Source organism: Pan paniscus, chromosome 18 (genome assembly GCF_029289425.2).
Source record: "Pan paniscus chromosome 18, NHGRI_mPanPan1-v2.0_pri, whole genome shotgun sequence".
Lineage (NCBI taxonomy): Eukaryota > Metazoa > Chordata > Mammalia > Primates > Hominidae > Pan > Pan paniscus.
The window spans coordinates 8,185,793-8,210,958 of record NC_073267.2 but is presented as its reverse complement, the minus strand read 5'-3'; the positions used below and the strand labels follow the sequence as shown (position 1 = coordinate 8,210,958).

Here is a 25,166-nt window from a genome sequence, read left to right as displayed (position 1 = left end):
CCAACTCATCTGTTCAGCCTGGGTGATAGAAACCCCTGATTTCCGCCCCACCCCTGCAACCTGCCCATCCATTCTGACTTCTGCATTCCTCAAACACACTGTATTCCTTCCACTGCCTGCCTTAACATGTGGTGTACATTACAAATAAAAGTTGGCTTATGTTTGTAGGATTGGACACTGGGCATTGCTAGAAAGAATGAATCTCCTTGTGAATGCCAGGGACACTCTCCCTCTCCTTTATTTAGAATTGTAATAATGCAATGGAGGGAATGATTTATTGGGTATAAGACCTTGTAAAAAGGAAAGGGGCTTGAAATTGAAGTAAACCTTGTAGGATCATGGTCTGTTTTTCTTCCTATGAGTTAGATGAAACCGCGGTCTTATGTAGAAGACCATAAGAAGGTTGTACGGTGTGTGTGTGTGTGTTTATGTGTATGTGAGCAAGGTGTGTTGTCACAGAAATTAAGAGATGTAAAAAACTACACAAAGACCAAGGCTATCATTTTCTTTGTGTCTCAGCAGAGAGAGTAGTTTAGAATGGGCTGAAGCATTTGCCCTCTCTCTATGGGGACTTGAGTTCACGTTCACCATGGGACCTAACTTTTGGGGTGCTACCTCCCCCAGCAGTCATGCATTTTCACCAAGACCATACAAGAATCTCCTCTCCCATCAACTAAGTTAATTTACAAGTAGTTGTCAAGCACAAGAAGGATGACCCTTACCTGTCACTGTAGGCAGCGGCAGTGGCAGGGGTAGGCTGGGCGTAGCGGTATGCAGCATAACCACCCTAAAACACAAGGAGAAATGTGACTCAGGAATGCAGCGGAGCCCAATGCAGGGATGCCCAGTGGCAAGACCACACCAGAGCAGCAGTTACCCAAATCTACTGAGCTAAAGTTGAGGTTAATGAAAGCTTAGTATCAAAGCGAAAATACAAAAACACCCTGGAGAAACAAGGGGTGGAATACTAACCCCAGCTGGATGTTAAAGGTTAGCGGTCATAAGCACATCCCAAAAGAAGAGCCTAGAGGCCCTTGGAAGAAAATGTACCTAAATGTTAATGGCGATTGTCTTGGGGTGGAGAGGATTATGGGGAATTACTTAAACACTCTTTATACTTTGCTGAACTTTCCAGATTTTCAAAATTGGTTCTGCTTTACCTTTATCAGATATTAACTTAAATTTTATTCAAACAATTCTTATTTTCTTATAAAGTGAATGCTTTCCTGTCTTTTATATTTATTAAATCACCCTTTGATTGAAAGTTTATTAGTAATCTCTTACCTATCTGGTTGTTTAACCACTAATGTTATTGAAGAATGTCTTTAGCTGTCTAAATGTTACACAATTATTACAAAAATGACTGAACATTTCTTTTTGGCCAAAGATATCACATGGTTATGTATCATGCTGCTTCAGACGGAGAATTTGTTTGGTGTGGAAAATATGATAGTCTTCTAATTTGTAAATAAAATCATTAACAGAAAAAATCTGAAAAGAAAAAATAATTAACATTTAGTTGTATGTACCAGTAATTGCAATTGTTCAATTAAGCAAAGAGGACGAGCAAATAGGCATATTCAAAAGGAACTGTGTTCAGTGGAGCGTTGATGATCAAACTGTGAATATAACAGAGCTTCTTGCTCAGTGGACCACAATGATACATCAACCAGTGTACAATGAACTCAGCACAGTTAAACAGGATCCAGTGTCCACTGATAACACAGGACCATTCAGGTTCTAATTAGAACACACAGTCCCATAATCCTCTGAGGTAAGTGTTCTCACCATCACCATAAAGGGGCAACTCAGGACAAAGTAGTGCGTGAGAAGGTATACAACAGCAGAATCATGAGAGGGAAAGGTAGGTTCATGGCATTTGGCTTCATGAAACTAAATACGATAAGACATAGATGAAGCAGGGAAGCTACAAAAAGCCTCTTTCAAGATGTAGGTACACGGGTCTCAATTTCTTTCTGCCTCTTTCCTACACAGTTAACTTTCAGAGTAAATATGCTATCATTTGCACATCAATTCAAAGAAACGAGTTTATCTTTTAAAGTTTATTCTTTGGATCAGTCCTGGAGAAGACACATCCAAAACATCCTGCCACACAATCACCAATAATTTAGAACCAGTTTTTTTGTTTGTTTGTTTCCCTTAAAGAGGTAATGGAAGTTAACCACAACAAAAAGAGATCTTAGCCAGATGCCACCTGGTGTTCCAAATACTATGTTCTCCAATTAGGAATGGGGAACTCATTAAATGTGCTGAGGAGTTATAAAACCAAAGCAGTTATAACAGCACTGAGTTCAACAGAGTGATGGACTAAAGAGAAATTGGGTCACCAGGTTTATGGAGCCATTTTTCTATATAGCTTGTTCATCTTCTTGGCTTTCATAAAGTTCACAGAAAGATACAGGTGTGCAGGTACATACATTAAACTTAATGAGGTAGGGAGGGGCTAGAACCAGCTAGCTGATTTCCAGGAGACATTAGCTGCAACAGGCTTAAAGTTTTGAGTGGAGAGAATGTGTGTGGTATGTATGTGTTTCTCTCTGGAACAAGAAAAAGTATTTGCAGCAATCAGATACCATGTGAATCATGATTTGGTGACTGAATTTGGTCCCACCAAAGATGTCTAGCAACATCCTATTTGCAAGCCTCTTGGTTTGAACTTTGCATATCCTCCACCTTCTGCCTTAGTTTCAGTCAATGGAAGAAGGCAGCAAGTCTGATAAATGGGAAGAATTGCTGCGGTGCAAACAACTAAATGAACCACACTGACTAGTAGGTTATATATAGTAGAAACATCAAATGCAGGTGTGTACACCTGGGATTCCTCTGCACAGCAAATGTGGTCATCTATGAAGGTCTCAAAATGACCTCTACTCTGTTTGCATATGACTTGGCCAGTTACAGAAAATGTGTGTTTCCAGACAAGACGGGCACAAGTCGTCAATGTTCTGACATTATTTATGACTTTATTATCTAGAAATTTGCTTGTGAGTATTCCTGATTCCAGGGTTAAGATCACGATTTCCTTAACTCTCCAGAGCCAGGGGAGAGATTTTAAACCTTGATCAGTGTTCTCATTGCTGTGCAGTAGACCACTTGCAGATGAATGTTCTATATCTGTGCTGTCCAACAGAGTAGCTACTTCTAGTAAATGACTATTGAACTCTTGAAAGGTAACTAGTGCAATGAACTGATTTTTAAATTTACTTTTCAGTGAAATTTACTTTTCAGTTAATTTGAATTTAAATGTGAATAGCCACATGGGGACTGGTGGCCAAAGGATTGGACAATACCAGCCTAAATGATCCCTGAAACATGTAATAATTAGGGAAAAAGGGATTAGGGTGGTTTTATCTCTCCTCTATCTTTACTGCATAGTCTTCCTTTGCTATTTTTCTTCTGTATGCAATTCATACTAGGGAAATAAGAGTTGTGTATTAACTCAGTATATGTGTACATACACTGTAAAATATAAATTGCTTTACATACAAAAAATACAAATTGCTTTAATTTGCCTAACAGGTGACTTGAATCAATTTTATCGCTCTGTATTTTGCAGCTCACTGAGCATATCCAGAACTTCTTCAAGGTTCCATAGTGATGTCTGTAAAAGGAACACTCACTTTCAATTGCTGTCACCAGACCATGTTCATGTTGAACCTGGTCTTCCGAGATCATATGACAAAAACGTGTCATTGACAATTAAATTTTTCCCACCACCAAACCAAAGGAACGAGGCATGACAAACACAAAATAGTTCTACACTCCCATTCATGAAACATTTATTTCTTCACAGGATGGGCAGCAAAATATAAATGTAACCTTATATAAAAATTTCAAATTGTCATTGTGCATCTTGTTGCCACCACCACCAAATGAGTGAGGCCACCAAAGTGATCCACTCATGTGGACTGAGAAGTTACCTTTGTTAGCAAAACCTCTAGAGGTCCTTTGAGGTAGTTACCCATTAAGCACCTCAAATGATGCTCCAATAAAGCATTTTATTCTCTTATTACTACTAGAGATGGGGTCTCACTATGTTGCCTAGGCTGCTGTCAAACTCCTGGGATCAAGCGATCCTCCCAATTCAGCCTCCCAAAGTGCTGGGATTACAGGTGTAAGCCACTGTGCCTAGCTAATAAAGCAGTTTCAAAATTATGCTTGTGGGGTATTAATGGTGGCAAGGAAAGGAAAGCTTCCACAACCAAACTGGTTTGGCAGATGCTCAGTTAAATTAAACTGGTTACTCTGTTTGTGGAACTCCTTGGGACAATATTCATGAACATTGAGGGACCTCCAAGGCATCTCAGAGAATTTGAGGCTTAAATCAAAGTTTTCACTTTAGATCACTTTTGAAAATAAATGTTCTACTGGCCAAACAGTGAAATAGGGGAGGGGAAACCTGTGTGTGCTAGGGAGACGTGGGCGTCGGTAGGACTGTAACATGTACGTGTTACGCGTGCTTCCTTCAGCTGGAGTGCATAGGAAAGTAAATCAGCTTAACTAGGGGTAAAGGCTCCCTTTATGATGAAAATATGCAAGGGTCAAGTCTCACTTGGTGCAAAACAGGTGTGCTGGTATATATACATACAACTTAAATCTTATTTACTATATAATACTTATAAGAACATTTTAAAATGAAAAATTTATCTCCCTAACTTATCTATTTTTTTTTTTTTTTTTTTTTGAGATGGTGTCTTCTCTGTCACCCAGGCTGGAGTACAATGGCGCAATCTCGGCTCACTGCAATCTCTGTCTCCCAGGTTCAAGCGATTCTCCTGCCTCAGCCTCCCGAGTAGCTGGGACTGCAGGCATGTGCCACCGCGCCTGGCTAACTTGTATTTTTAGTAGAGATGCAGTTTTGATACGTAGGCCAGGTTGGTCTTGAACCCCTGGCCTCAAGCAATCTGCCTGCCTTAGGTCTCCAAAAGTACGGGGATTACAGGTGTGAGCCACCACACCTGGCCACATCCATCTATTTTTGAAGGGTGGCAGTTGGAGGTCCAGTTCTCTTGAAATGTGACAGTGAAAGTTCATCTCAGGAATTTTAACCATATTGCCCTTTACTAGGTCAAAGTACCCTTTCTCACATTCAGGTTTTAATTAAAACTCAATCAATTGTCATGGTTTACAAAAAGTACTTTCTTAATTCACTCATAATACTGAAGAAAAAAGGGAATTGCAGCGATAGGGAAAGTGATGTCCTAAAACTCTCACTGATCATGCTCAGTTTGACATTCATCTTATTTGACAGTTTCAATGTGGGTAATAGACCAAATTTGGAGACTCTAGGCCAGCCACATTCCTATGAATATGTTGACTTTTTTTCTTCCTACAAATTTGTTCAGTTGGTGGTTGCTTTAGCAGTGAGAAATAGGTTTAAAAGCTATAACAATAGGTGTGAAATAAATTTCTGATCAGCTCTACTAAGACCAGGGAGGGTTATGTTAGATGTCAGCTATGCTGGCCCTTAATGTTGCATATGAGATTCTTGATTTAACCCCATTCCAGTTCACTCTGGGAACCTACTAAAAAATTATCCAGACAATTGGTTCAATTAGAACCTTGAATTATTTTCATTGGATTTATACTGATTAAGTCCAGATAGCTTTTAAACTAAAAAATTAACAGCCAAGCTAGCCCACCATTTGACACACTCAGGATCTAACAAAGCTCATGGCTGAGGCCAGCTGACAGCAGTCAGTCATGGAAACAGCACCAATATTTGGAAGAAACTGCCACAACACAGTCAGTGGATATACCGATAGATACAGGGATAGCCACCTCACCTCTATTCTAGGAGATTTCATATTAAAACTGGAAAATTCAGTTAAGTCTTTCCTCCTATGTTAGAGAACTATTCCCCTCCCCAGAATTATCTTGTTAGTAAGGATTTCACAGCAAACCCACAATCATAGTGATGAGTTTCTCCACCAGTTGGGATTTCATACCTGCAGCAATTTATTGCCATACACAGGCTCTTGATACACTACTCTATAAGGAAACAGAAATGTAATGTTTTCAATGCAAAAATGAAATAAATAAAAGAGAATGCATAAGTCAGACAAATTCCAGAGCAATTCATTTACAAGTTTGCTTCTCTCTTACTTCAACAAGCCTTGGGACTGGCCCACCAAGCTGAAAGGGGCACCGGGCATCGACAAACATTTTTAGTTGCAAAACTCTGCAATGGAGAGTATCAAGGTGGAGATGGGGATCAAACCACTTTGTGTTATAACTTGTTTTATTTCTAAAGAAGAAAAAGATAATTTCATGGCTTCTTGCCTCTTAAAGCATATTCCAACAGTCCAAATTAACTATTTCACATTTATCTCTTTATCTCATGATTGGAATTTTCTGGAATATCTAAGGATTTAAGATGAATGTCTTATTATTGAAGTAGTTAAGAAAACAGCAAAGTAGCAACCATAACTGCATAAATGCCTTTACTTGTTAAATTAATTTCAACTAACAGCGAAATTGCAGTTCATGAATTCATGAATTACATTGAAGCTACGATGGCTACTTTTAATACTTTCAGACTAGAGAACTGTGAGTATATATGAGTGTGTGTGCGTGTGTGTAAACTAGTGTTAATATACATATCAAAATGCTATCAATCATTTCATACAAATCTAGCACTGGCAAGGAAGGTCTCTGTAGAATCCTTGTACGGACTAGGATGCAGTTTTTCGACATAAGAGTCATTCATGGTCAAGATTAATCTTCCATGTGAGTGGTCACAGTTTGAAATAAAATTCTCCAATTCTAGGGCAGACACTGAGATGGCTGAACATTTGAAGAGACTGAGGGACGTACCCTATAAAGGCGTGTATATACTTTTTCCTACATAGCCTGCCTTTCCAGTTTAAATTTGCTTCCTTATGTTAAAAGTCTAAGCTTATGGAGCGATGCCTGATAACATTCTTGTTCCTCTCTCTCCTCCTTTCTCTCCTAGTTCACTGCTTATTTGAATATTTCCAGTACAAATATTATTCTCAGTGGTCTACCCACCCCATTATGCTCTTCTCTTCCTCTTCCTTTCCCATCTTTCACTGTAGTTTTCAAATTTTGCTCAACTAGGGCAATGACTTGAGTTTGTGGGCTCAGGGCTTAACCATTAAACCCAGTAGTCAAATCATGTGGGCTCAAGGCCCAGTGTCTGAAGATTTTTGGACAAATTATTTTCTTTTTTTCTGGAAAAAAAAAGTTTCCTGTTGGCCACACGTGGTGGCTGAGACCTGTAATCCTAGCACTTTGGGAGGCCAAGGCAGGTGGATCACTTGAGGTCGGAAGTTCGAGACCAGCCTGGCCAACATGGTGAAACCCCGTCTTTGCTAAGGATCCAAAAATTAGCCAGGCGTCGTGGTGCATGCATGTAGTCTCAGCTATCTGGGAGGCTAAGGCAAAAGAATTGCTTGAACCTGGGAGGCAGAGGTTGCAGTGAGCTGAGATCATGCCACTGCACTCCACCCTGGGTGATACAGGGAGGCTCTGTCTCCAAAAAAAGTTTCTCTTCTGGAACAACAGAAAAATAGAGGTAAGATTCCTTGTTTCAAGGGCTGTGGTGAGGAGAGATGAGGTAATACAGGTAAAACACTCAACATCTTGTCTCTCCCATTGCAAACACAGCATTCGCCTGATTTCTTGGTGGACTGAGGTCTCCACTATGGTGACTGGGGACGGCAAGTCAAATGCCAATCCTCAGCCACCTCACACTGAAAGCAAGGTCTCAGGAAGAAAGACTAGGAGTTTTTATTTAAAGAATTCCTACTTTCCAGCTTTACATGTTCCCAAAGCTACTGACACATCCCATTCCTGAGTTTAAACATCAGTGAAATGAGGATACCTCTTTGTTTTAAAACATATGGGTGGCAGAGTGACAGGAATTCAGAAATAATTGTGTTTAGCCATGGTGTTAACCAGAAACTTGTTATACAGAATTTAGGAATGGTATAAAAATGCACTGGAATCTCAAGACATATTTGCTAGGCGGCCCTCATGGTTGCGTCTAATGTTAGGACGCTTAGGATGTTCTTAATAAAAAGGAAGAAGGTTAACATTTATACTCTATATCCTCTCACTCTTTCTCTCTGCTCTTACCATTGTCACACCCCACTATGTTATTCCAGTTTCTATCCATTTGTCAATTCTTTTTAACAGTTCATTATAATTTCTTTCTCTCCCTCTTTTCATTTGTAATATTAATAGTTATCTTTTGATCAAATGCTATACTTTTTGGTCTCTTTCTGAGAAGGTCAACCAACAAATGTCTTGGTTCAGTTAAGCAATGCTTGTTTTCCACTCCTTGGTCAACTTCTAGCCTCATAAAACCTATAGCTTCAGGGGTCAGTCATGGTGGGTCACACCTGTAATCCCAGCACTTTGGGAGGCCAAGGCAGGTGGATCTCTTGAAGTCAGGAGTTTGAGACCAGCCTGGCCAACATGGCGAAACCCTATCTCTACTAAAATACATGGATTAGCTGGGCATGGTGGCGAGTGCCTGTAATCCCAGTTACTCAGGAGGCTGAGGTTGAAGAGTCCCTTGAACCCTGGAAGCGGAGGTTGCAAGTGAGCTGAGATCGTGCTACTGTGCTCCAGCCTGGGCGACAGAGCGAGATTCCACCTCAAAAAAAATCTATAGCTTCACTTCCAAGTATGAGAGACTCTGTAGATCTAAGAAACTTAGTCCTTGCATTGCAACTGTTTGTATAAACTCTACCATTTAGTTTGCTTAACTTGATCCACTTTTTAATTAAAATGAATTTATTTAAAGGTGCACCACTAAGCAATAATAGTGAACATATCAAAAGATTTGATATGTTTCATTATGAAAATTAAATTCCTATCATCTTTTTATACAAAAGTGTGTGTGTGTGTGTGTGTGTGTGTGTGTGTGTGTGTGTGTGTGTTCTGTTCTCAGGTAGAAGGGACTCAGATAAAGATCATTCCTACCCTCCTTTCTCAGACAACCCCCACATCCCCTCCGATGAGTAGCCAACCACACTGTGCCTGCACCTCTCCACTGTGGCTAGAGGCAGTGGGTTTCCTGCAGGGCTCAGCTCCTGAATAGGATGAAGGCTTTGTCTTTGCTCTCTGCCCAAATGAGCTGTCCTGGTTTTTTCCCTTTGTGTCTGGCTCACAGCATTTCATAACAAGTCTACTCCCTTTGGCAATTTCAAGATATCTGTGATCATCTGTCCCTCTCTGTTCAATCCTCTTTCCTCTGAAAACTTTCAGAAGGAGGTCATTTGAGAGAAGACGTTGTGGCTTGCCAGTTACAGGGATCACGCAGGTCTTTCAATGACTATGTGCTTTGGCAGAACTAAAAAATGCCCGAGGGCTCCAACCTCAGGTGGTAGGCATGGAAAGACCTTGAAGAACAAAGGACAGGGGAGGGGAGAGAGCAGGGCACCTAGAAAAGCCCAGTAGTTCTGAGATGCAAGCTGTTGAGTTGTTGACCTGCTCTGATATACTGCCAGGACGGAGAACATTTTGAGCAGGAAGAATCTGACAGTATCCTCCTTTGTCTTCCTTAGCAGTGACCGAAGCTAGAAACTGACTACCCAATAAACTTAAAAAGAAGAGGTTTATGGCTTGGTGCAGTGGCTCACGTCTGTAATCCTAGCACTTTGGGAGACCGAGGCGGATGGATCACTTGAGGTCAGGAGTTCCAGACCACCGTGGCCAACATGGTGAAATCCTGTCTTTACTAAAAATACAAAAATTAGCCAGGGGTGGTGGTAGGCGCCTGTAATCCCAGCTACTCAGGAAGCTGAGGCAGGAGAATTGCTTCCAGGGGGCAGAGGTTGCAGACAGACAGCTGAGATTGCACTGCACTCCAGCCTGGGCGACACAGTGAGACTGTCTCAAAAAATATAATAATAACAAAAAGAGGTTTAAATCTATTAGAGGTATCTGATGTGTCTAACATATATCCCGGGGCCGCTGAGAATTGCCCTAAACCTATTTATTGTGTACTATTTTTAACGAGCTTGAAGGAGTAAGCCAAAATCTTTCTTTAAAGTAGAACCTCATATGACTTTCTAAGAATCTGTTTAACCATCATCTCTTTTAAAAAGGAAGCTTGGGGATATTTCCACTCATCAGAACATGCTGGTATCTCAAGGGAGGTAGGGTAGTGGCTTTAAAAAGCACATTCAAGATTATGATATATTTCTAGCTAGGATGAATCTTGTTCTGTATATTCTGTGGTGCAGAACATATTTATATTTCTTAAACTTATGGTCATCAAAGACCTCTTGTTCTGCTGCTGAGCTGGGCAGTGGCACAGGCTAGTTTCCTGCTGTCCAGTATACACACAGATGCACACCAGCAGCAATATGTTAAAGTCATCATCAGACAAAGCAAAATATTTAGGAAGGTCTACCAGATTCCAGAGACTGTTAGAGACAGGACAGAAACATGTGCTGGGTAAACAAATCTCTAATTCATATTGCAGGAACTTTTTCTGCCACCTGATTGCATATGTGATGCTTCCCCACTGAAAAATCTTATTGTCATTATAATATAAAGAGTGGGGAAAACGATAATTTCTGGCTGGGGGTCGTGGCCTGAAAAGTCAGAGAAAGGGCAGTTTTATGAACAAACATATCAGACAACTTAGGACTGGAAGAAACTCTGTCCTTGAAGCTCACCCTGATGCTTCCCGAGCTGCACTGCTGCACCCAGTGGGCTTGGCCCAAACATGATGAATGTGTGAGAGACAAAATCTCCTAAAGGAACTAGAAAAGCACAAAGGGACACTTCTGTGGTTTTCTTCCCTGAATAAATTTTCTTTTTCCTCTCTAGTCAAGTGGTTGGCATATTTCCTTCTTCTAACTTTGTTTTTTCTCTATTTGGATTACTCTGTGGATTTTCTGATGCAGCGATATGCCCCAATCGATACAGACACACACTCGCACTCACTTAAATGAGTCCCTTCTTTTTCCTTATTTGTGGGAGCTCCACAGACCCTGCCTTCAGGCAGCCTCTCCTTCCTGCTACTCAAGAATCTGAGGCCAAGAAGACACCAATTTGATACCTGCATAAGACACCACACATTAATGATTCAATAAATTATTGTCAGTTTGAAGAAACTGAGGCATGAAGAGGTGGACACTCACTAAATGATTGTGAAATACTTTTAACTAAACTCAGGAAAATCTGCATTTTTTTTTTTCTTGGGTAGTTTTATCTTGGAGATAGTTTCCATTTTGGTGGATTTTTTAAAAAACCATTTCTCTATCCCTTGTCTATTCCCTTTCATTTCTAAAGCCCTAAATTCTGCGATGCCAACTACCATTCTGGCTCCTTCCATCCGCAATAATCTACCCATGGGCTGCATGGAGTCGAGAGCCAGGACTGGTGATTGGGTTTAGCAGGTGCCTGAGGATATGAATGGGCTTCAGACCCCTCAGCCCCAGCCTGCCTCATAATTTAAAATCTGAAAGTCTGAAAAAAGAGGACATGAGACAGAAAAGCTTAAGTTCCACCAAAAAGAAGAAAATTGATCACTGAGTGAATTAGGACATATGGGTTGTTCACTCATTTTATTATGGGGGAAAAAATACTAACCCACAGATTATAGTGAATATACTTGATGCAATAGTAGAACTCAACTAAGTCTATCATTGATGGAGATAAATACTGTATCTCAAAATTGTAATGATTTGAAATTCAAAAGGAATAAAATAATCAGTGCCTTATTCATCTTCTAGTACATGATATCAATTTCATCAGAAATATGATTTTTTTTGCTATCTAGTCTGTAAAACAAATATAATCCCATTGACTGAGGTCTTTTGTAATAAAAATTGTGATTTAGGGAATATCTCCCAACACTGCCTACTTATTCAAAATTGTGTTTACTCCAAGTCATTTTCATATCATCAATGCTCATATCATAATGTCAGAGAAAAACTACCTCTAGATGAACATAGTTAAATTCTTGTTCTCATAATGAGAAATAGCCTACTCTTTTCTAAAAATAAACTTAAAATGTTACTATTTAGCAAGCAATTTTAAGTCAGGTAATTGGGTGAAATGGAATAAAAGGTTAAAGAAAATGGGGGCTCAATGTTCAATTTGACGTACATTTTAAGAGAATTAGGAGATGTTTAGGGCTAAACTTGTCCATGTCTAGAGAGAGAAACACTGTTCCTAAGGCTACTGTGATATTTTAGGGAAAACATCAAAAATATCAGCCATGAAAATATCTTTTAACCCTCTGCAGCTGGTGACTACAGCTGTTATCCTAAATATTATACTAAAAACAAAGAACATATTGAGAACTTGAGACAATTTCTTTGTGGGTGAAGTGGGGTCTTTAGTTGGCATGAAAGAAATGCCACCTTTTTGGGGGAATTGCATTCGTTCTGAAGTTGATCGAGGGGTTAATTCCACCCCACTAAACAGCCAGTGATGTCTGCCACAAATTCAAGAGCAGAAGGCTTTCTGTCCTGCAAGACAAACCACTGAATTATTTCCTACAGACCAAGGAGAGAAACTCAACTACACCAAGTAGAGAAATTCACAGCAAACTTGTAAAAAGAATGACTCCAGAAGGAAACGGGGACGGCATGCACGTGAATGAATACTTACATAAATGTCTGCACCATAAAATCCATCCTGGTAAACAACACTGCAAGGGTGCACACACAAAGAGAAACATCCATATTAGTGCATTTCCCATGCAGACACACCAACCCCTGCACTGGCGAGGTTAGTCTGGTCACAAGATCCAAAACACAGGAACTGAGGATCGTTTTCACATTGATTAAGGAGGTTGGAGACAACGGCAGTTGAGCAAACCGAGAAAATTAGGCCGGGCTTTGGTGTTGGCCCAGAATTAGGATGTGGTGGTGGCGGTGTGCTAGGTCCCAAACTTCCCACTCTCTCAGGAGTGGGTACAGAAAGGCACGACTTTGAAATGCAAAGAGGACTGAGATTTAAGTGGCCCAGACAGACATAACCATCTTAACAGGTCAGAGTTGGCAATCAAACCACATAACCCCCTACCCCACAGAATAAAAACCCAAAACATCTATTTAAAAACAGGATTGTAAAGGTGGACACACAGATTGCAGCATTCTCAATATGGGCTAGAGCTGAAAGGCCTTAGGTGAGCTGGACAACACATATGGTTTCAAAAATTTTCTTCTATATTCTTTCACATTGTATTATATTTGGTAATTGCACGTGCATTATTTTATGGTAAATGGAGAATATCTCTAATCGTATGTGGGTGAGCATGGGTACATGTGCAAGAATGTGTTTTGTGTGCAGACATGTCTTCATGTGTACAAATGCATTGTGTGCATATTTGTGTGTGTTAATATGGACAAGTGTAGGAATGCATGTTTGTATTTGTCTATAGTGTATACATGTATGTAAACATGTATATATGCATGTGTATACTTATTTATATGTATTTGTGTACTTATATGTACAAGGGTATATACATGTGAATATCTGCATGTTCACGTAAATTATATCTAGACTAAACAAAGACCCACACCTTGATTGAACAAGCCCAATCTGATAGCAGCTCTCTGATTGCCACCCATATAGTGACTATCCCAGAAAGAAGAGACTTCAGAGGGCTGGGGACAGGGGTTAGGGAATGATTCCCCAGAAGCTTTTTGGTATGCTTTGAGTAAAACAACCAAGAAAAGAAGCTCTTAGCTACGTGGTCGTGAGCAACTGATTTATATTTCCTAAGCATGAAAATGAGTTTAACGAGAATCATATGTAGCCTCCACAGGTTTTTGTAAGGATCACAAGGCATCATGCATATGAAGCTGTTTCTAAATGCCTATTTTTAAAAGGAGCGTAGTGATTTACAGTCTTCCCCGATACCTTCCCATGATGTTTCTAGATGACTTATGATTCCGGCAGAGGACCAATGAGCCCCACCATTGAATGAAGCTGAGGTTCTAATAGAAACACAACTTTAATACCAAAGGATTCCAGCAGGTTTCTGTAGCAGAATGAACCCACATGTAAGCAAAGCATATTGAGCCAAGGGAAGGCATTTTACAACACACACACAGTACTGACACACACACGCAGCTGTGACACTGGTTTGCTGGAGAACACTCTAGTGTGCTTCTTAGAGTATTTCGGAGTCAACTGACTAAACTCCAACTACCATTGTCCTTAAAAATGTGGCAGGGATTTCACACACTAAGGAGGTTGGTAGGAATAGCTTTCAGCTGTTGTTCATATTTGATCCGGGAGGGCTACAGTTCACAAGAGCGCTTGTGAAGTGGCATAAAGCCCTAATCCAAGATGCTGAGGTGTGCATCGTCCCGAGCTATGCTTTGAAATCTTTTTCAACATTTCCAACATAGAGAATGTTGGTTGCGGGGTCAGAAGGCAGAGCCACCCTCTGCCAACAGGACTTGGAACAGGTCTGATGAAAGAGAGGGAGCAACAAATATTTAGTTTGGGTCCCAAACCACAGGACTGATCACTTAGCCATATCAAAACCACTCCATCCCATTCTTTCATGCTGCCATGCCCTTGCACGTGTAATGCCTTGTGCTGGCAATGCCCTTTATTCTAGTATCCTCATCCAAAAGCAGTGAGATGACCATTCAAGAGCCAAGTTAGATGGGAAGCACATGGGCATTTGAGTCAGACTGCAGCATCCTCAATCAACAGTGCAGTGCCTTTGCACATATTACTTGAGACATCTGAGCCTCACTTACTCGTCTGTTAAAAAGGGAAAATAGGTAAGTGCCTACCTCAAGAAAGGGTTTCGTAAGATAATGCTTGCAAAGGGATGGGTGGCATCATGCTTAACACTGTAGCTCTAACAAGGTCACCATGTCTGAGACCCGGTGCCCACCTGCAGCTGGGTGACTGTTCCCATTATGAACACCAGCATCATTTTTCAGACTCTTATCAGAGCCACTCGTCAATTTCTGCCTCACATTAAAGGTCTGTGTGCATGTGACTCATTGCACCTTAAAAGCTACACCCTGTGGCTTAACTAACATTCTATCTCAGTTCCTGGCACATTGCTTGTTACCTAGAAGATGGACAATAACTGGGTGAATAGGGTTCATATTTTAGAGGGAAGGGTGGGCATGAGAAGGTGTCAGAAGGAGATTGAGTCATTGCTTTACCAACTCCAGGTAGAATTCAATAATGGGTCGGGAGGAGTCTGAGGTTTGTCTCTGATTTGGCTATTCAGTATCAGTGGCTGTTGTCAATGGAGGAGAAATATGATTAACAGACTCGAACCTGAATTAGGAGACCAGGGCAAGAGACTAGACAGCAGTCTAGAAGTAAACAATGTATTTTTCATGAGATATGAAACATACCTTTAAATATGGGAAATAATGACTTCTAAAGATCTCAATGGTGGAACCTCATCTGTCTCTGATCTTCTGTAAATGATGGAGAGAAGAACTGATCCCAGGCCTTGGAGGCTGTTCCAACGGGGCACATGGCATGGGTGTGGGCCAAGAGTTGGGGTTCTTTGATATGGCTGAGGCTGAGCTCTGGCCAAGAAACTGATCCCTTCTTTCATTAAGACAAGTTGTTATGCACCATGGCCAGTTTTGTGCCTCCATGTCAAGCCTATTTGTACCAACATTGCCCAGGGGTGAGGAAAGAACATGCCGGGATGTTTGTCCTTAGGAGTCTCTGCTCAGTAGCGTAACCTGATTGCCATGCTTTGTCCTCCACTGTGGGCTATGGAAAGTTACTTGGGTGTTGCTGACATCCTACATTGATGAAACACTGAACCAAAGAAGAACTTGTCTAGCTTTCTCATTGTGAAAAGCTCAAACAAGCCAAATACATACTATTTCTCTATGACTGAAAGGTTTCCTGTACCCCAACTACTATGCGAAGGCATGAAGACCGAAGAAGAAAGCCCCCTCAGTAACCCTGCCCTCCCAGAGTGTACAGGGAGTGGGACACACAGTCACAAATTATGCATAAAACTGTAGAATCACAGCTGAGATAGATACTGCAGGAAACAGCAACAGAGGTGCCCTGAATGTGGAATGGAAGGAGGCAGGGCCAGCAGCAGAGACGAGAGAGGCTAAGCAAATGGCACAGAAACCTCAAAGCCTTGGCTCGGTAGAGAGGAGTGAAGTGCTGTCAAGGCAAAGGGTGGTGGGGTGAGGGTACTGCAAGGCAAGACCTATGGCTGGAAGACCCACGCTCTGGCTTCTTGGAGGGCTGGGGGGAAACGTATAAGCATTAGGGTCTAAATATGGTGGCTTCACAGCAAAAAGATGATTGTAGCTGCCATTATAAACCCCATCATGAAGGGATTACTTGTTTTCAAAGTGCACATGTATTGGAGAGAAATGGAAAGGACGAGTGATCTATCTTTAGGATAACTCTAAAAAATGTGGAAGCAATGTAGCCATCCTCACCGGCTGTGTGAAATAAAGCCATGTAATGGGAAGCCAATTTTACCAAAACATTGTTTTTCTCCCTAATAGTAACAGCACGAGCACCATTACTCCCACTACTCACATTTGCAGAACACTTACCATGGATCAGTCCCTAGTCTAGACTTTCTGTGCTCATGATCCCACTCAGTCCTTAGAATACCCCTATGAGATGGACAATATGATCATCGCCTCTTTAGACATGTAGAAACTGAGAGTTGGGTATTGTCTGAACTGGGATTTGAGCCCAGGGGGTCCGGCTCCACAGTGCAAACTCTTAAGTACTATGGCAGGCAGTGGTGGTCAAACTTGAATGTGTAGCAGAATCACCTGGAGGACTTTTGAAACACAGATGGCTGGGCCCCATGCCCAGCCAACAGGTTCTGATTGAATAGATCCGGATGACAGCATCTAAGAGCTTACATTTCTAACAAGTTAACAGATGATGCTGATGCTATTGGTCCCAGGAATATGAGAATCATTGCTCTATGCAACACCATCCTCCAAGTGTTATTTTACTTTACATTTGAGACAAAACTGAAGGTCAGCCTCCTAGGTTATATTCTAATGGAGGAGCTGGTTACAGGAAAGTTCTCATCACAAAGCCTCATGCTAGTTTCCAAAAATGTATCCAAATAATTTTTAAAGCCTCATCAAACAGCTGCACTTAAAATATAAGATATGCAGGGAAAGAGGCACAGGGATCCATGTCTGCGGTGCAGCTATAGATAAATTAACCACGGAACAGTTAGGAGAGAAGGGAGTTACCATTGCGCACTAAACAGGCGCAGTTATATTTCAATGCAGAGATGGTCCGTCTAGCCATGCAAAGGTAATTGTATTGTTTGTCAATCACATTGGGACTCAATATGCTTTTGCAAGGACATAATGCAAATGCACATCTTATTTTCTTAGAAAAGTAATACCAGTAGTTAAATATTTGAATGAATGCGAGCAGGGAGTGATTGCACTATAGAAAATTAGTTTACTTTAAAAAAAAGCATAAAATGCCCAAACTATACAATCTGCTCGTGTAATATAATATACAGCAGCCACAAGTATATTCTTATAGAAAAGGCTGTTTACAATTGTTCTACCCTGAGGCCCCTTCCAACTAGAAAATAAACTTTTTAATGTGTTCAAATACCGCTATTTTTTAATGGATACTTGGGGGATCAGAAACTAGCTGGCATGTGTATAGAATTTGGGTGTGTGTGTGCTGTTTGTACGTATTTTCCTAGAGAATTTTTAATCAGATTATTAAAGGCATCTGTGAAAATGTCTTTTCACATTCTCCCCTCCAAAAAAAGGCTTTAAAGACCACTTATTCATGATGCTTGTCTATAAGTTCATGCTATTCAGAGGCTGTTTGGATTACATTTTAAAACTAGCAAATAAGAAGTCACACTTTATAAAAAGAATTCTGCAAAGACAGCTTGTCCAAACCGCAGCCCATACGCTGCATGTGGCCCAGGACAGCTTTGAATGCAGCCCCAACACAAATCCATTAACTTTCTTAAAACATTATGAGATTCTTTTTTTTCTTTTTTCTTTTTTTGTTCATCAGCTGTAGTTAGTGTATGTGTATTTTATGTGTGGTCCAAGTCAATTCTTTCAGTGTGTCCCAGGGAAACCAAAAGATTGGACGCCCCTGTGTCTAAAGTATTCTGAGAATGGGTAATGATGACTTTTGTTCCTAGTATTTATACTAAATACAGTTCCTCAGCATCAGATAATACAGGTTGGGGATTTAGATATTTAGAAGATAAAACCAGAAATCATGGCTGATCTGTACACAGAAAGATACGCCCATAGTCCCAGAGACTGTTGTTGGAGGCTTTTTTAGGACTTAACGTGAAAACATTTCCAAAGGATCTATTTGTTCTTCCCCTGACCAGCTTTAAGTTTTCTCCTGGGATACTGCTCTATCTTTCCTATACCCCAAATAATATAGAGTCTTCTCAAATACTTCTCAAGGTAACTCTGGGAAGTTTACACAGATGTATGACAATTACCTGAGAAAGGGCAGAAAATCTTACTCAGAGATACCTAGAGAACAAGACCAAAAGCCTACAGCTGACACTACATGCTTAGGCTTAGAATAATAATAAAAACATGGCCAGGGGGCAGTGGCACATGCCTGTAATCCCAACACTTTGGGAGGCTGAGGTAGGCAGATCACTTGAGGTCAGGAGTTTGAGACCAGCCTGGCCAATATGGTGAAACCCTGTCTCTACTAAAAATACAAAATTAGCTGGGTGTGGTGGCATGTGCCTATAATCCCAGCTACCTGGGAAGCTGAAGACAGGAGAATTGCTTGAACCCAGGAGGAGGAGGTTGCAGTGAGCAGAGATTGTACCACTGCATTTCAGCCTGGGTGACAGAGCAAGACTCCATCTCAAAAATAACTCATGTGATGCTCCATTAGAGCACCCCATTGTACTCACATGATATATGCACGGTACCTAATAGGTACTCATAGAGTTCCTCTTTGAGGGAGGGGATTGGGATTTAGCTGCTGTTTTCTAACATCAAAGATACTAAGTCTACAGGGTTTGTCTCCAAAGACTCCACTTGCTGTCTTGATGCACAGATAATCAGCTTGTGAGCTCCCTGAACAGCAATTACCTGATGGGTAATTCCTCCCAAATGTGAGTCATAGGAAGCAAGACTGGGCATTGTGGCTTCTCAATCAAATTGAGTCCAGGATCAAATGCAAGGAGAAATAAGGAAAACTCTACTCTGCTCTGTGACTGTTCCCTACTCAATATTGTATTTTCAATCTACATATTCCATAAGCAATGCAAATGCCTCAACCATTTCTGTGGCTTGAAGGAAATGGAGGTCTGTGAAACTGCAAGTGCCCCCTAGCAAAGATAAATAATGCACAGAGGGAGAGACATGGGATCTTATTTTGTACTCAACCACAAGCAAAAAGGGATGTTGAGAAAGAAGAATGTGGGTGGTTAATAAAGTCGCTAAGTTCATCAACCTGGAGAACAGTAGGTACAGTTCACTGAATGCATGTCATAAGATGGACCAAGTTGTCACCTTACATGGATTTCCCTACTTCACCCTCTATCAACTCTATGGGGGCAGATATATCCGCCACTCTCGCTTAAGCAAACTGTGTCTATAGATGTTAAGTAAACTATCCAAGCCAGTATGGGTAGAATATTGGGGCCCAGTCTTATTTACCTTAAATCCAGTGTCTTCCTAGGACTATAAAATTCCATAGACTATGTAGACATTACTTTCTAACTCTTCAGTCTCATTCAATTGATGTTGGCAATCAATTGGGAGTTGGTTGGTTTGGTATAGGGTTTTCCACTTGTACCTATGATCCCACCATGGTCCACAACTCTCCCTACCCCTGGAGGAACGGTCATGTGTTAATGTCCCAAGAGGTTTCTATTTAGGCATGTGAGACAAAAAAGGGCCTCTTCATAACCTATGTTCTTCAGCTGCATGGAAGGGCTTCAGAAAATATCAAGACATGGAAGGAAAAGGCAAATCAATAAAAAGAAATTGATGAATGTCTGTGCACAGTGGCCCACGCCTATAATCCCAGCACTTTAGGAGGCCCAGATGGGCGGATCACCTGAGGTCAGGAGTTCAAGACCAGCCTGGCCAAAATGGTGAAACCCCATCTCTATTAAAAATGCAAAAATTAGCCAGATGTGGTGGCGGGCACCTGTAATCCCAGCTACTTAGGAGGCTGAGGTGGGAGAATCACTTGAACCCAGGAGGTGGAGGTTGCAGTGAATCGAGATCGTGCCATTGCACTCAAGCCTGGGTGACAGAGTAAGACTCCATCATCTCAAAAAAAAATTTTTTTAAAAGGAAATGGATGAATGTAGGGCATCCTTAGGGACTCTACTGGTGTGACTGTCTTTATGTTGGATATCTCCAAGGGTTACCCAAGCTTCCATAAAGGTAGCCATGGAGATCCTAAAGGATATTTTCTTCAATCTCCCAGGAGGAAAAAAATGTGGAAGCCATGCATGGACCTAGGACACCTTTTTGACTGGTATTTTAGTAACAATATAGATTCATATTGGATACTTCAGGAAGAACAGATTTAGGTTGGCAGATATGCCTTCAATTGGTGACAGTGGAAACAAATTCTTAAATGTAGTTTGTTAGGTGACATCTTAGAAAAGATGGAGATTGCTAGGGGTGTGGGTGGAGGAGGGGTCACAGGATAAGATTTCACTGTGGCAATTTAGGAAATGTTTGGACTTATATATATCCCATATTTCTTCTCTTCTGGGATGCCTTCTGTAAACACCCAAGCTGGGCTAAGGACCTTTCCCTAGTGTTCACACAATATCCTCTTGTATCACTTATCACATTTATTGAAATTGTTGGCTTGTATGTCACCCCCTGCCCCAACCAGAAGAAATACCTCTCAAGGTGCCATTTGTCTCTTTAGCACACAACAGTGCCTAAAACACAATAGGTGTGAGTCATAGGGTGAGCTGCACTGGGCTGGGGTAAAGACGTCCAGTCAAATCTTAGTTTTCCTCCAAAGGAATTTAGAGATAAAAGGCTACAGGAAATCTGCTCTCTGGACCACCTGAATCCTGATGATGTTACTTTCTGAAAACAAGTATTTCTAACCTCTATGCTACTTGCTTTCCCTGAATACAAGATAGGGGTTCTTGCTCTTCCAGCCAGCTCCTGCCCTGGGTGCCACTCTGCTCTCTTCCTTTCCAAGAGGAGCCATCCCCTTGCCATCTCCTGCAGCCTAATCTGTTTATTCCAGAGGAAAAGGAAACCTCTAAGATGGTGGGCTCAAAGTTTTTCATTCCATGCCAATTCATTCCCAGAAGTTTGTAATCCAGTGAAACACCCAGGCAACCAGATGAATTTCCTTCTTTTTGACCAGTATCTTGCTCTAATAGGTTATTGTAGACATGAATGCTTGCAATCTTAGTCCTGCTGGGGCTCCTGCTTCTCTGCTGAGAATTTGATCTTGCTTCCAAGTATGGCTTTAGAATGCCAGCCATACTATTATCAGCAAGGAGGCACAATCCACCACTATAACCAAACTGATCACAGATATTGCTGGAATATTAAAATTAATTTTCATCCCAAGTAGTTACAAACACATTGTTTCATCATTTGGAAATGCCTGTGTCTCTCCCTGGTGAAACATGGCATTAATTAGTTATGCATGGTTATTCCCAGCAAAGAGCATGTTCATTATAAGTTAGCTAATTTTGATTTTACAGCAGGTGTGTCATTCTGAGATGTTTATAAATTGTTCATGTGAGGATAAGCCATATAATTTTCCTCTATTATTTCTTTTGCTGTTCAATATAGTAGTGAGATACTGATGGTAGATATACCACAACACTTCAACTGCCAAGTACTGAGAACAATTTTCAAACGAATGTGGTATAAGTGCAATTTTGCATTTATAGAGTACAAATCTTGCTTTAGTAATTACATGAGCCCAAAGGTAACTTGGGATTTTCTTTTTCCTTCATAACTCATTACATGATCTTGGGAATAACAAATCTTTATTTTTACATTTCTGGATCCATAAAATGGGCTCGTTGCTGTGATACCAGACATAAAAATTATACTATCAACAATTCCTTATATTGCATGGTCACATAAAGGGCTTAAGACATGCAAAGACATTTGACAGGCATTAGGGAGAATTTATAGCCAGTTCATTCTTGGTTTGTTACTATCCACCGTCTTTTCAGTTAAAATATGTGTATGCACAGAGAGAGCTCTTGTTTTGTCTAAGAAGCTCAAAGTTGACCCAATTCAAATGACTACACAAGAAATTTGATGGACATTGTCCTTACTACTTTTCCTTAATTTTCCCTTCTCTGATGGTTTTACCTACTCTCATTTCTTTTTACCGTTAACTTTACTGCGTTTATTTTTGAAACATTTCAAATGCTCTAGTTTAGAATGAATACGTAATGAAAAAAAGTGTTTCTTTTTGTCACGAGTATAATAGATGATCTAGGCTAATGTAGATTTTCTAAAAGATTTACAAGCAACAGAGCTATAAAAAGGGCATTTAACCCTTTTCACACAGTCCTAAATGCAGCCATATTTTCTTCTACACACCAGAAAGCCAGTCACTGGCCAGGGAAGCCTCGTGCCAGGCTTTCTGGGGATCGCTGAATTTAACATAGAGCAGGGTTTCTCAGCTGCAGCATGACTGACTTTGAGTCTGATAATTCTTTCTTGTTGGGGGCTGTCAAACAACATCCCTAGACTCTACCCAATAGAGGACATAGCATCTCTCCATTCCTGTTGTGACAACCAAAAATGTCTCTAGACCTTGCAAATGTCCCCTGGTCTAGGGCCACTGCCTTGGAGGCATCCCTTTCTCTCTGGCTGCAGAGGTGCAGGAATATTCTAGCAGGAGCCTTAAAAGAGGGACAGACCAGCACTTCAAGGGACTAGCATTTCAAGACTGCCACCAAACACACCAGTATCACTTTTTTTCTTTTACTGAGCATTCACACCATTCCTTGACATTCGCCTGGCAATATCAAAGTCTATGCAGAGAAGGACCAAACTGGCAATGGGAAACAAACTAATTTGCATTGTTCCCACAGAGGAGAAAGGAAGGCAAATGCCATTTTGGAAAATGCAACTACAACGCATCTTAACTCCAATTTCATTAATTCTTGTATGTTTGCATGTGACTCAACACCTAATTTTCTCTTTGCAGGCAAAGGTTCGTGACCCTTGAAGCCAAGATATCCCTGGGGAGGCGAGCAAGACGACCCCAGTGATTTTTATGTATGAAAACCTCACGTCTTTCTGTGGAGGAATTCAAGGGGCAAATGTGGTCCAACCTCCTTAATAACCAGATGTTTGCAATCATCAGAAATACATCTTTGGCTGTAACCATTTCTCTGTTCTCCAGCATTCAGTCTCAAAGAGAATTTACATAACAACATGTGACATGTAGAATGCTTAAAGGCACCAACCATGACAGGACAAATTACACTCATTTTTCAATACTCTTAGCAAGGTGCTCCACTGCAGGTGCGCAGCCGGGCTGCATGCTGGGGGCGGTTCGGGGGTGGCGGAGGGGGAATCAAGACCATCATGCGCTCGCAAACAGCTCCATGCCTCTGGGGAGGGAGGGCTGGTACAGGGAGGCCCACCCGGGAGGCTGCCCCACTTACCCGCCGTAGGCCGGGATCGGGGGCGGGGGCGCCGCGGCCCTGAAGGTGTTGTACACGGTGCGACCGCGGCCTCGCAGGTGCGCCCCTCGGTAGGCGGCCGCGGCGGTGGCTGCTGGATACGGGAAGCCTGGCACTGCGGGGCAAGAGGAGAGAGAGCACAGGCTGTCAGACGCACACCCTGCTGTGGAGGGAACTGCCCCGGGAACCCTTGTCCCGGCACAGGGTCCCAGCAGGACCCCCGCCCGCTTCCCGGAATCAAGAGGTTAAAAAGCAGAGAGCAGCACGGTGGCCAGGGTGGGACTCCAGAGAGGATGAGTAGTTAACACAGTGGGCCCTTTGCCCAGGAGAATGTGGTGACTGACAAACATTTGCAAATAATTCTATATAACGGGAGAAAAGCTCACTGCATGAGTATTTAATTAATGAGTTTATTTGAGATAGGGACTGGCTCTGTCACCCAGGCTGGAGTGCAGTGGTGCAATCACGGCTCACTGCAACCTCGACTTCCAGGGCTCAAGTGATCCTCCTACCTCAGCCTCCCAAGTAGCTGGGACCATAGATAGGAGTGTGCTACCACACCTGGCTAATTTTTTAATGTTTTGTAGAGATGGGGATCTCCCTGTGTTGCCCCGGCTGGTCTTGAAGTCCTGGGTTCAAGCAGTCCTCCTGTCTCCACCTCCCAAAGTGCTGAGATTACAGTTATGGACCAACCACGCCCAACCCACAAACATATTTTTAAAAGGGCAGATTGCAAGATGTGTCATGTCTTATCAATCATATACCTATGTATATATGTACAGGTGTTATTTGCATGCAAAATACACATATGTGAATATGCATGTGTACATGTGTATGAATGTGTGCATGTATATATACATATATGTACATATGCTGATATGAACATATTTGTATACACATATACACAACTTTCCACATGCTAGCAATCTCTGGGGCCGAAATGCATGAGTGGTTTTTATTCATAACTTTCCCCCATCCTATTTTTCCAGTTTCCTTCATGTACAGTTATCACTTGTTAAAACTTCTAATTGAAGTATTCCCACTGACACATGTATGTGGTATGAGTACACATGCCATGAGAAACAGCTTATTACCAACATCTCATAAGCCTGCTGAACTCCTGTGCAGCATTTAAAGGCAAAGGCAACCAGCATGATTACAAATATGGGGTAAGTCTGGGACCCCGACCCTTAAAACGAGAATGTGGGGGCTGGGCGCGGTGGCTCATGCCTGTAATCCCAGCACTTTGGGAGGCTGAGGCAGGTGGATCATGAGGTCAGGAGTTCGAGACCAGCCTGGCCAATACGGTGAAACCCCATCTCTACTAAAAATACAAAAATTGGTCAGGCGTGGTGGCGCATGCCTATAATTCCCGCTACTTGGGAGGCTGAGGCAGGAGAACTGCTTGAACCTGGGAGGTGGAGATTGCAGTGAGTCAAGATGGCACCACTGCATTCCAGCCTGAGTGACACAGCAAGACTTTTTCTCAAATAAGAAGAAGAATGTGGGCAGGGATATCTTCCCTTGGGTACAATTCTCT

The 25,166-nt window shown here is 41.6% G+C and overlaps 1 protein-coding gene across 41 annotated transcripts in view; it reads right to left on the bottom strand.

Moving 5' to 3' along the window:
* RBFOX1 (RNA binding fox-1 homolog 1) overlaps positions 1 to 25,166 on the bottom strand; it is a 2,479,284-nt gene that overhangs the window by 35,612 nt on the left and 2,418,506 nt on the right. For 31 of the 41 annotated variants that reach the window (XM_063598326.1, XM_063598327.1, XM_063598329.1 and 28 more), the window contains 3 exons: positions 23,609 to 23,741; positions 12,622 to 12,661; positions 723 to 787 (listed from right to left, as the gene is read on the bottom strand). In XM_063598326.1, coding sequence (XP_063454396.1) covers positions 723 to 787; positions 12,622 to 12,661; positions 23,609 to 23,741 — 238 coding nt within the window. Of the gene's footprint in view, positions 1 to 722; positions 788 to 5,969; positions 6,013 to 12,621; positions 12,662 to 23,608; positions 23,742 to 25,166 lie in introns of all 41 variants that reach the window. The other 10 variants (XM_063598325.1, XM_063598328.1, XM_063598342.1 and 7 more) reach the window with 1 other exon arrangement.